The sequence below is a fragment of the Topomyia yanbarensis genome, unplaced genomic scaffold (genome assembly GCF_030247195.1).
Source record: "Topomyia yanbarensis strain Yona2022 unplaced genomic scaffold, ASM3024719v1 HiC_scaffold_14, whole genome shotgun sequence".
NCBI classification, from domain to species: domain Eukaryota; kingdom Metazoa; phylum Arthropoda; class Insecta; order Diptera; family Culicidae; genus Topomyia; species Topomyia yanbarensis.
The window spans coordinates 152033-164986 of NW_026683316.1; the positions used below are offsets into that span (position 1 = coordinate 152033).

At 37.6% G+C, this 12954-nt stretch overlaps 1 protein-coding gene across 10 annotated transcripts in view; it reads left to right on the top strand.

Moving 5' to 3' along the window:
* LOC131694765 (junctophilin-3-like) overlaps positions 1–12954 on the top strand; it is a 168864-nt gene that overhangs the window by 42045 nt on the left and 113865 nt on the right. For 4 of the 10 annotated variants that reach the window (XM_058983263.1, XM_058983260.1, XM_058983262.1 and 1 more), the window contains exon 2: positions 8575–9688. In XM_058983263.1, the coding sequence (XP_058839246.1) occupies positions 9459–9688 (230 nt within the window). In that variant the 5' untranslated portion in view covers positions 8575–9458. Of the gene's footprint in view, positions 1–8496; positions 9689–12954 lie in introns of all 10 variants that reach the window. The other 6 variants (XM_058983267.1, XM_058983268.1, XM_058983266.1 and 3 more) reach the window with 3 other exon arrangements.

Genomic DNA, 12954 nt, shown 5'->3' on the forward strand with positions numbered 1-12954 from the left:
TTCGTCGGAGCTGCATTCGGATTTATATGGCTTTTTCTAGAGGTTTGGCTGAGCCCAACATTGCCTTGCCCCACCATATCCTAGCAAGACTCCCCAACTCACAGTAGCTCGGGGGGGGGGGGTTCGTTAAACCCCTGAACTTCTGTCCTCCTGTCCCTGCTGCCCCCTGTGTATGTGTGTGTGTATGTATGTGCGTATGTGTCAAATAATGTCACTCATTTTTCTCAGAGATGGCTGGACCGATTTGCCCAAACTTAGTCTCAAATGAAAGGTGCAACCTTCCCATCGGCTGCTATTGAATTTTGGATCGATCGGAATTCTGGTTCCGGAATTACGAGTTTCAGAGTGCGGCCACACAGAAATTTCTCATATAAACTATAGGAAAAATTAAAAATAGAATTTTTATTTTTGATGCTAAATGTGTTCAAGGTGCATGAAACGTCGAGATTTGATGCAAACTCGAAAAAAAAATTTGACGACGATTCACTTTTTTGGATTTTGGGATATTTTTGCCTTTCTCATATAGAAAGGTTATGTAATCACTCTGAAAAACGTCAACCTAAACCCGGCCCGGAGGGCCGAGTGTCATATCCCATTCGACTCAGTTCGTTGAGATCGGAAAAAGTCTGTATGTGTGTACGTATGTGTCAAATAATGTCACTCATTTTTCTCAGAGATGGCTGGACCGATTTGCCCAAACTTAGTCTCAAATGAAAGGTGCAACCTTCCCATCGGCTGCTATTGAATTTTGGATCGGTCGGAATTCTGGTTCCGGAATTACGGGTTTCAGAGTGCGGCCACACAGAAATTTCTCATATAAACTATAGGAAAAATTAAAAATAGAATTTTTATTTTTGATGCTAAATGTGTTCAAGGTGCATGAAACGTCGAGATTTGATGCAAATTCGAAAAAAAAATTTGACGACGATTCACTTTTTTGGATTTTGGCATATTTTTGCCTTTCTCATATAGAAAGGTTATGCAATCACTCTGAAAAACGTCAACCTAATCCCGACCTGGAGGGCCGAGTGTCATATCCCATTCGACTCAGTTCGTCGAGATCGGAAAAAGTCTGTATGTGTGTGTATGTATGTGCGTATGTGTCAAATAATGTCACCCATTTTTCTCAGAGATGGCTGGACCGATTTGCCCAAACTTAGTCTCAAATGAAAGGTGCAACTTTCCCATCGGCTGATATTGAATTTTGGATCGGTCGGAATTCTGATTCCGGAATTAAGGGTTTCAGAGTGCGGCCACACAGAAATTTCTAATATATACTAAAGGAAAAATTAAAAATAGAATTTTTATTTTTGATGCTAAATGTGTTCAAGGTGCATGAAACGTCGAGATTTGATGCAAACTCGAAAAAAAAAATTGACGACGATTCACTTTTTTGGATTTTGGCATATTTTTGCCTTTCTCATATAGAAAGGTTATGCAATCACTCTGAAAAACGTCAACCTAATCCCGGTTTCTGGATTTTATCAGGGGCGTAGTTGATGGTTTACGGAGAGGGGTTACACCCCTCCTCTACTGTTCACTCCCCTCCCTTAAAAATCTTCTTAAATCACCCCTCAGACCACCACCCCATCCAGCCCTCATACCCCTCCCTTTCAACCCCATCATCTTGTGTATAAGTGCAAAGTGTACTAAGAATGTAATGGATATTTCCACAATTATGTTGAATATAAAAAGCCTCCGTGCCATACTTTAGAGAAATGAGAAAGGCATAATTGCACCGTTAGGTGGATTAAAACAGGTTTTTTGAATAAATATTGCAAGACGTAAAAAGTATATCTTATTTACCACTTTTTGGTAATCTATACTACAAAGCACACTGTTTCATATGACAGCAACCTTATTTAATTTTATCTGCTCTAATCGAAGATAATGCTATTTGAAAAAGTTATATTTTTGCCTTTCTCATGTAAAGAAAGGCTATGCAATCACTCCAAAAATCGATTTTCCAACAGAGGCCCGGATGGCCGAGTGTCATATCCCATTCGATTCAGTTCGTCGAGATCGCAAAATGTCTGTGTGTATGTATGTGTGTGTCAAATAATGTCACTCAATTTCATAAGAGATGGCTGAACCGATTTGCACAAACTCAGTTGCGGACTTCTGGTCCCGGAGTTACGGGTTGAAGGGTGTGGTCACACAGCAAATTCCCATAGAAACTGGTAACCCTATGATGTCCGAATGATGTAATACTTATTCAAATACGTTCAACATTACTAGCATTTGCGGGTCTAGATCGCTAATGACCAATTAAAGTAGTTTTGACCAAATTGGTTATTTAAGACGGATCTTGATGCCCCCTGGGAACTCGCCATGTTCCTGAGCAAATGTCACACCTATTTTCCAGCAAACTCTTAACCGATGTTTACAAACTTGATTTCAAATGAAAGATATAGTACTCCCAATGACTGCTATTGAATTTCATTCATTTTTGACTTTTAGTTCCTGAGTTTCAGGTTGGTTATTGCGGTCACATAGGAATTTCTCATATAAACCGGTACAATCGTAATACCTCATAGATTTAAAATCTATTGAAATAAACATCAAATTACTTCGATTCGCAGGCCTAGATCACTAATGGCGAATCAAAGATTATTAGAATATATTATCCACTATCGATAATTCCGGAAGTCTCGGGGTTCCGGGCATATTTTAGATCTAAAGCCACTTCGGTGATGACTGAACCAATTTTCACTAATCTAGTCTCAAATGGAAGGTATAATATGAAATTCGGTGTTGAACCCTCCATCTACTCCTCCACTTCCTACCTCTCACCATCCCTTCTCTAACCAACCCACCCTCTCTCTCTCAGACCAACCTTCCTTCTGCATTCCCCTCATCCAGCCCGTATACTAAAATAAGTTAGATGATTCCCGACGCATCCTCCCCCTACCACTAATTATATCCCTTCCAGGCATTGCATTTATCGCTCATATGAGTAAATGCGCCCGGATAGCTTGCTACTGCGACAATAAAAACTCACATTTTCACACGAAAAGTTATTGGCACTCACACAACTTCTCCGGATAAATTCAACGTGTTATTTCTCCGGATAAATAAAACAGCCGAAGAATGAGAGAATGAGTTTGTCACGGTATTCTTCATTCGCTCACTGCTTTCCTGTCGTCCATATTTCTTCGCCGCTTTTCTTTGTAATTAAGTGTATTTTTTTGAAGTTTTAATTGATTTCCACAAAATTAAAATTTTATCACCTTCTCCGGTGAGAAGGAAAAAGTCAAATAAATTTTATCCGGAATATCATTCTCACGCTATTTGTGGAGACGGAGAATTTTGCGACTCATCTTATCTCGGAAAAGTTGGACCTCGGATAAGCTTCTTCTCGCGTGAGTGAGAGAGAATTACAATGCCTGATCCCTTCCCTTCTTCAACATGACGATAACATGAAGACAACATTGAACTCACGCTGATTATGCTATATAAATATTATATTTTTGTTTGTTTCAAGTATGTCAGTATCGACATGTCGCTTATCAGGATCGTGCACTTATATATGCATATCAAGTGTGATAAGAATGTAATAGACCTTTCCACAATGTTATATTGAACGTAACCAGGCATTAAATCTTAGTTTGGATAAATGAGAAAGGCACAATTACACCGCTAGGTGGATTTAAACAGGTTTATTGGGTGACAAACTATGATTTACCAAATAATCGATTATTGATTTTAATCGATTATCTTGGTCGATTAATCGAATGAATTAATCTATTTATTTATTTATTTCAAGTCGTCAATCAGATGTAGACCGGTTTCTTACAATAATTATTAAACTAACTTAACACTAGTTAAATTTTTGGTTTACTTTAAACTGCTGATTAAGTTTTGTTTTCGACATAGTGAAGTCAATGCTTTCGCCATGCTTGTTGTAAATATTCATTATTTGGTTTAAAGGGCCAAACTTGGCATAATTAGTGCGATGATGAATTGTACAAAAGATGCTGCGGTTACGTAGCTGTCGAGAAGGAGCATAAAAATTTAGTTTCGATAATAGTTCGATTGAATCAATACGATGTGTACAATGTCGTTTACAAATGATACCATAGATCTTTCAAGGTTTGAATGTAAATCTTTCAAGGTTTGAATGTAAATCTTTCAAGGTTTGAATGTAAATCTTTCAAGGTTTGAATGTAAATTAGCATGCACCATGCTTCATAAGATGGCAAATGTAGTCCAGTCCAACCTAGTTTACGAAGAGCGAACATCAAAAACTGCTTTTGTACTGATTCTATCCGGTTTGCATGCGTTGCTGAAAAAGGCGACACAAACTATACTACAATATTCTAGTGTTGAACGCACATAGGCTACATATAATGTTTTTATTGTGTAGGGATCTTGGAAATTATAGCTGAAGCGTTTAATAAAACCTAGTGTGCTGTTAGCTTTGTTAATTATTGTGTTATAATAATCTATGAATGTTATTTTGGAATCTATAATAACTCCTAGATCTCTTATTCTGTTACACTTTTCTACTTGTTGATTTCGCAATAAGATTCTATTGTTCTGTATATTATTCTTTCTACTCAATGCTATGGAATTACATTTTTTTACATTCAGTTTCAGAAGGCTTTTATTACACCATCTATAAAATATATTTACTTCGTTTTGAAATGTCTGAAAGTCTTCACCATTTCTTATTTCTAGAAATAGTTTCATATCATTAGCATATATAAGAACTTTTACATTTTTTAGAATGAAGGAAATGTCGTTAACAAATAAAATAAATCAAAAATTCAAGCTCTCAAGAATTATTCGATTAACGGGTAAAATCGGTTATTTGCAAAAATCAGACATCACTATTTTTGGCATTTGTCAGTCGGTCCAACTAGCGAATCAAATTCGTTAGAGCATGCACAGCAGTGTTTCAGTTCTAGATTCATAATTTTAACAGTTCTACTATATGAAACTGAAAATTTTAAAACTAGAACTTGCTGTCCCCAGCAGCAGTTTTACCGGATGTTCTATTCAGTTTAAAATTCATGTCTCGCCATTCATTCAGCGTTACTGCATTCAAATACATTTCCCCCCAGCCTATCGGGTCTAAGTGTCTGTGCTAAAAACTTTGCATGTATTTAAAACACAGTTCTAAACGTGTTTTAAAATCAGCAACAAATAGAACGGAGTCGTATAACAGTTTTAAATTTTGAAACAAAACTGTTCGAAATTATAAAACTTTACTTTTCGAATTTGCGCTCCCGTTTCAATATAGGGGAGACCGGGGTTAGTTGGCGATGTTTTCAGTTTTCCTTTTTTACGCTCTGCTGGGGATGTGAATGTTTCAGTTCCAGTTCTACTTTGAAACTCCTATACAAAATAAAACGCTCCTGAACATGCCCTTAGTTGGACAAGGCTGTGGCCCAACCAGCGAATCACGAATGCATATACAAACTCTTTCATTTCATAACAATAACAGTCGAAAATTTACACCGAGAAAAATCGCTATATTGAATATATCGATTTCACGCATGATATTTTGCAATTTTGAACAGCACATAAAAATTATCTGTCATGCATAAATATCTATTGAAATCTATTGAAATTCATTCGGCTTACATCAACTTCACAATAGTATGCCACTTAGAAATTTGATTCATAGCAAATTTTACATCATGTTATGCATCGGACATTTTCGGTCTTGAATGCATTAACATCACAGCAGTATAAAAGAGACAGAAATGAAAAATGTGCAAACTCTGCATTTTACAAATTTGAACCTCAACAAAACAGTTTGTTGTTACAAACAAGCGAAATTTTTCTGCGTGTACCAAGAATGTGGACCAAAGACTTTTACCAGAGAGACGTGCGATATTTTGACACACATGTACCGAAAACAAAATAAACATGCTTCGAAGCGAAAACAATAGGAACACCAGCGGCAATTCTAATCTAGTGTTCTGTATTTACTTTTCAAACTTGCGCTCCCGTTTCAATATAGGGGAGACCGGGGTTAGTTGGCGGTGTTTTCAGTTTTCCTTTTTTACCGCTTTGAATTTTGTAGATCTTGCAAAATAGAACACGTTACATGAAAGGGTAGACTGTTGGCAACATCTTTGAATTTTATTAAAATGTTTGATACGTTGTCTTCATTTCTAGAGACAAAAATATGTGACGCGGAGACCCCGCCAACTTACCCCTGCCTCGGGGTAAGTTGGCGGTATGTATGGGGTATGTTGGCGGACTGCCAGTAAATAAGCAATCCAATGGAAATACAATTACATAAGTGGTCCATATGAAAAGTACCGAGTGTCTTTTCATTAAAACTGTATAGTATTCGACACTTTTCATTATATTTCAGTCTCAATACCCCGTCACTTTGACTTCGACACGTACTCCATATTCAAAAGCAAATTTTCGAAATTCTTCAGGCGATTGACTGAAATAATTGTCCCCTGCATTGACGAGAGATACAAAAAAAGGTTTCTCTTACTTTGGAGTGAATTCCAGAAATAAAAATATATGATGACTATTTTTGCACTATAAGTAGTACCGCCAACTTGCCCCGTGTGCGTTACCGCCAACTTACCCCAACCGCATATTTTATAAAAAAGGATTTATAAAATTATTTTTGGGTTTTAATAGGTATATTATCTATACGGATGCTGAAAGCTATTTTCACGCACTATCGAAAAATATATTCGTTCGGGGAATAGATTGAAAACCACCTTAAATAATCCAAAATGTTTAAAATTATCAAAATTTACAAAGTATGCTCAAAAACACAATATTGCCCACAGCTTCTACAAAACATAATGTTTCGCAACAAAAACACATTGGATAATGCGTTTCACATTACTTGAGGTACACAACGAGAGACAGTGCTTTATGTCTAATAGAAACGGAGAAAAGGGGGTTCCGCCAACTTACCCCAACCGCCAACTAGCCCCGGGCTCCCCTAACCCATAAACTTTTTGTCATGCACCCGACTGCCCTGTCCACCAAAGGCCCGCGGTGAGAAAAACCGTGAATTTGGCTGCACGGATTTTATCTGCTAGTTTTAGTAACCAGGAGTTTTGTGCAAACAGCGAGTGACTTGTAGTTTTAATGAATTCCTTTTTTTTAAATTTTTCGCTGAATACTCCATTATGCAACTCGGTAACGTGATTTACGTTACTGAGGCTGTGTACATGTTTTTCGTTGCACTAGAGAGGATATATCGAAAATGCAGTTGATGAGTAATAGCAATATTTCTGCAGAGATGGCTACTTTGCTAATACCATTCAAAAGTAAAATTGATGACGAATGTCACGATATTAGGAGAATACTAGTCGATAGGTTTATTATGTTCTGGCTTTGCATCTACCAGCTTTATAAAATGAGGGGTTAGACAGTCGATCAATGGCTTTGTAATTTTTAATGTGTTTAAATTTACTCGTATTCTATTTGTATCATAAAAGTTATTTAGTATGTATGTATATAAAGTTTACACTCTTCGTAGGTAAACATGATTGCATATATTTCTTATTTCTATCTCAATACTCCCCACGCGTTGCTTCCTTAATCCGCCATATTTGATTACATTCTGTGGCGAATCCAGGGGGTACAGAGCCCCCCCCCAAATTTTTAACTTCTTGAGAAATTTTAAAATAGAAATTTTAATTCCAAGTTCAAAATCTTTCCAAACCATATTCGATTACCAAAACCGATTTTAATGAAATGTATTAAAGGTATTAAACGTATTGTACAATGAACATTTCAAAGTCGAAATATTGGACCCCCTCCGAATTTTTTTTTCTGGATCCGCTCCTGTTTACATTGCTCGTTTGGAACCATTCCTTTGGGTTCGATTGGAACTTTTGGATGCAGTCTTCGCGCATCTCTATAAGCATCATCTCTGCTGCCCACAAATACTTTTGACTGCCCAGAGTAGATTGGAGAATTGGAGACTAATAACAACAACTTTACTGTCGCGATTTGTGATTACTTATACTGCGGCATTCTACTTATGTGTATCATTTGACTTCCGTTATCACCGGATAGATTTCTGAGGATGCAGCATTTCGAATTTCGTCAACTAGGGTGATGGGCCCATTATTGCTATGTTTCTATTATCACGCTACCCATTTGAAGCCGTTGGTTAGAGCAGTGTCTGCCATCTTTGTTTAACGCATTGAGTCAAATGGTAGCGTAACAATAGGGGCACTCGATTCGTGTTTTCGTTGCGCTCAAACATGAGAATTTCACTGTTTTCACTGTAATGAATTATCCAACACTGATATGTGTAAGAATTGTCTCATTTCACCGTTAGAATTTGGAACTGTAGTCGCGTCTAGTGGGAATGATAGAAATCCTAACACATTCATGAATGCAGTTTTCTAGGTTTGAGCGAGTCCTATACATTTCACGTATAAGAAATGTAAAACGTGGGTAATCTATCGTACATACTGATAAACAAAAATGTTGTCCAATGTTATTCATTGTAGTAAAACGGATTTTGCTATTGAGTAGAGTGTTTCTTCCTAGTACATATAAACTTTCAGTAAACCTGGACAGATAAAATATTCTTGTTGTGTTAATCATATAAAAATGTGTTATGATTAGAATGATGTAGGTAACACTCAACGGATCTACCTATATGCTAGAGAAAGGTGCTTAGAGAGACGGACGTGTCTTGAACGGGAAAACGAAAAGAAATATATTACAGTTGTTGTGTTGATAGTGGTAGTGAGTTAAAATTTTGTTGAGACAAAGTTATTTTTAATACTGAGTGTACTATTCGGGTAATCTGTACAATTGCACCTCGTATGTACATTCACACATGTATACCGGGAAACATAATAGTAATCGTGTACTCGACACAGATTGGCAAGCCAACAAATACGCGTTCCCATGCATTCGGATAAAAATGTAGATTTTGCTCATGTAATATCACAAAGGCGAAACGCGGATGAGAATTGATTGACATGCATACATAATTAATCCAGTATCAGTTAATGAATACTGGCGAAATTGAAAATAGCAGCTTCTACATGAGTTCAACGCGTTTGATGTATCATGAACGCTGACCGAGTGAATTGTTTGATTGTTTTGTTCATTGGGACTTTAACCATTTGGTCATTCACCTTAGCCGAGTGAATTAGAAAACTAAACTCGACAACATTTGTTGTGGTATGTTGTGGTATTATTTCAATTCGTGAAATAGGTTAGAATAAAAGAAAGTGTGCTTTGAAGCAAATTCGAAATTAGCGACTGATTGATATTTACTGTATAAGTTTGTGGTGTTTCAAAAATGCACATAGTCGATATTTTGTGTGAATGATTTGATGGAAACATGCAATATACATCACATGAAGTCGAAGTATCGTCATTATCATCATCGAGTTCGTTACAAGACCAGAAAAATCAACCACTACGTTACTGTTTGTTTGTCGTTTTGTGATATTGTTTGGCCTATACACCAGTGTTACTAAAAAAATAATGCAAATATGGCCAGTAGCACTCCACAACAAGTTGTAGCAAATCCCGCTGGATTTAATAGCAATCAAAAAATAAGCGGGGGCCGTTATGACTTTGAGGATGGCGGTACATTCTGTGGTGGATGGGAAGATAATAAAGCACATGGTCATGGTGTTTGCACGGGTCCAAAAAATCAAGGTGCCTACTTCGGTGCTTGGCATTACGGCTTTGAAGTTTCAGGAGTTTACATTTGGCCAAGGTAAGTTTTTCTATCATACTCATACAAATGAATGATTTTTTGAAATGGCAAATTACTTCATGGAATAATTTTAAGCAGCTTATTGGTATCGCCTTTATTGTATATTGTATAGCATCGATAAGTACACCATTTAATAATTGTGATACTTGGTTTTTGTACATTAAAAAGTTGTTTTCTATAGAATTGCAATGCGAAGTGCAATTCCATTGGAAGAGATCGTAACAAAGCGCAATGAAATCAACAACCAATCTCTTCAATTTAGATTGCTTTACACATAACTGCTGTCGTCGGGGGTCATGCTTTGAATTCTCAATGTTTTCCGTGATGATATTTACAATATATCATGTGGGGTAGTTGAATACCTTCCTCGATTTATTTAGAAGCGCGGCGGCGGTGAACGAATAAAGCGATACAGATTATGAAGATTTCACAGCCTACTTGTCGGTAGACTTGAGTGGAGACTTTTCGGTTACACGCTGGCAAGTGAGCGGTTCCGCAAATCACTCGGCCTCTTTCGACAATTTGCTGCGTAGCAGGTAACACGCACTCCAGGTTTACTTCAGTGGTTTGCTGAGTGATTCCCTGCAAGTATTCGAAGTCCCAACATTGGCGATCCTGCCAGTATCGTAATATTTTACTACGAACATGGAATCTGGATTAAACCGAAGTACTTTCAATGATACAAGCAGGAATCACCCAGCATTCGTTATTAACTGCAAAAAAGTGTTATTCCCAACACGTGCTACTGAAAAGCAGTTATTTTCTTTTTGTGCGGTTTCCAAGGTGACGAGTAATGCGCGAGCTGGGTCAGCCGTTCTTTTTCCTTTTCGATAAAGAGAAAATTATTCGCAAAAGTTACGAAACGGGACGTTTTGTAAAAATGAATCATTCCTGAATGCTGGACGACCTCAGAATGATAGCCTTTAAGTGATAAACTATCGGTTCGAGACGATTGATAGTTTTACCGGTGCAGAAGCATGCTTGATTTAGAGCCTTAAAAAAACGAATGGAACATTCGTAATGAGTAATTTAACTGGATGTTGCGGGACGACTCCAGACGAAACGCTTCGGGACGAAGTGGTTTTAATTAGTATCGAAATACAAGGAATACTAAAATTGAACTGATCAAAAAGAAAATCGAAAAAACGTGCTGGCTCGGCTGTGAATATGTACTGTTCGGATAACAGCTGGTATCATTAAAAATTAAGTTGTGTGATAATCGCCGTAAAATGATTTTGATTTTTCAATGCAATTAAATTGCAGGTGATTTCGCTTTCTTTTTTTCGAATAAACGACATACAAAGCGAAAATCAATGGCAAGTGAAGGAAGATATGTCCGGGTTGCCGAAGACGGTGACGTTATAGAACAGGAGTCAGTGAGCTCAAACGAACGCGTCGAACAAACACTCAACAACGGAAGTCTCGAGGGCGATGTTCTGAACGACAGCTTCGATTCCAGCCTGTCAAGTGAAGGCCCCTCATCATTATCGATAGATTCAGACGGGGACAACCAATTGTGGACCAGGTGACAAATTGGAAACGCTGGAGAGAATCGAGCGCATGGAAAAAAGCTTGGCAGCGTTGACCCCGGCTTTAAGCAAGTATGATCGTCCAGGGACATCAACGATTGCTCCAGATACTGTTGCGCAGAATGATGTTGACAAAGATTGGAATAATACTCAAGAACATGTTAGTCGTGCTGTTGGGCCCTCTTCGATTATCAGATGGGATCACATTAAACCATTTCCCAGTGGAATAGTATCGAATAAGATGTAGGAATCCTGGAATAAGTACATGGAAAAGAGATAGCGGCTTCGCTAGGAAATGCTAACGATCCAGTTCAATGCTCGCAGCTACTGTTTTTGACGATGGGAGACTAACTTCAAGGCATTGTCCGAGCTGCTAAGTTACGCCCGAAATTAAGTGAGCCAAACTGCTATAAGATATTCGTAAAGAACGACGTTATGTTATGACGGACAAATCTGCGGAACATGTAGCGTTCTCTAATATGAAGCAGGAGACTGAGGAATCAGCCGTTTTCTTCCATGCTAGATTGTTGGAAAAAGTTAGATTGTGCGGTTATAGCATGGCGGATCAAGAACGTTTTGTAAGAGCACAGTTATTAAAAGGACTCAGGAACAAGTATCTAACGAAAGCAGCAAGGACCTACGGATATGAGATTAATTTTATTGTACAGTCTATTTATAGAATCATTTGACTAAACCATAACAAATAGTTCAGCGTATTAGCAAATAGACGATCATTTGTGTAATATAACAATCATTCACAGTTGATCGATTGATTTGTTTATTGGGGCTTTAACCAACTGGTCATTTGCCCGCTTTACAGTTTACAGTTATTTATCGTTCATAGATAATTGTGAAAGAATATGTAATATATTATAACATCATCGTTATATGCGTACATTAATGTCATATTAGTAGTTCAATGATATCACCAGAAGATATAATCTTGATATAAGTTTGCTTGCCTTGCTGATAGGGATATCACAAAAATAACACAGTGAGTAATAAAAATCAACATGAGATATAAATTTGATAGCTTTCTGTTATGTCGTTCTGATCGGGATATCCCTAGCCGTACATGTAATATACGTAACCACACACAAAATTTGTTATTTTTTGCTTTTTGCCTTTCTCATATAGAAAGGTTATGCAATCACTCTAAAAGTCGTCGACCTAATCCCGGCGATTTTTTTTCGACTTTTTAGGCGTAGGTAGGAGTATCCAGTGAGGGGTTGCTACTTTAAAATTGAAACTAGTTTAAATTTCGCAACAAGTTGAAAATTTTCGGCAGTGTCCGGACCCCCGGATCCTCTTTCTTGATCCGCCGCTGGTTTTAAGCGATGTTTCAGTGTCGACACATAGCATCTCAAGATCGTGGCTGTCGATTCATTGTATGTACAGTCGGGTCTCCTTCTACTCGATTAACTGGGGGCGTGAAAAAGGAATCCGCGTTGTAGGATACCCATAGCTTATGGGATTTCGACTAATTGGGGCTGTGGCCGATTATTTCGTCCGTGTCAACATGTAGCGCCATACTTTTTTCTGGCAAAGTCGTTGTACTCACTTGGGCCTACAACTTAGTGTAATTGGGTATCCAATTAGTTGAGAACTATGCCGCCAGGGGTGCTATGAAGAAAGAGTAAATAAATCGAAATTCTAATCGTAATTTCGACTATCATCAAATGGATTCAATGTCAAATATATCAAGACCCTGATTATTTTGAAAGGTGGTGTCTTCGG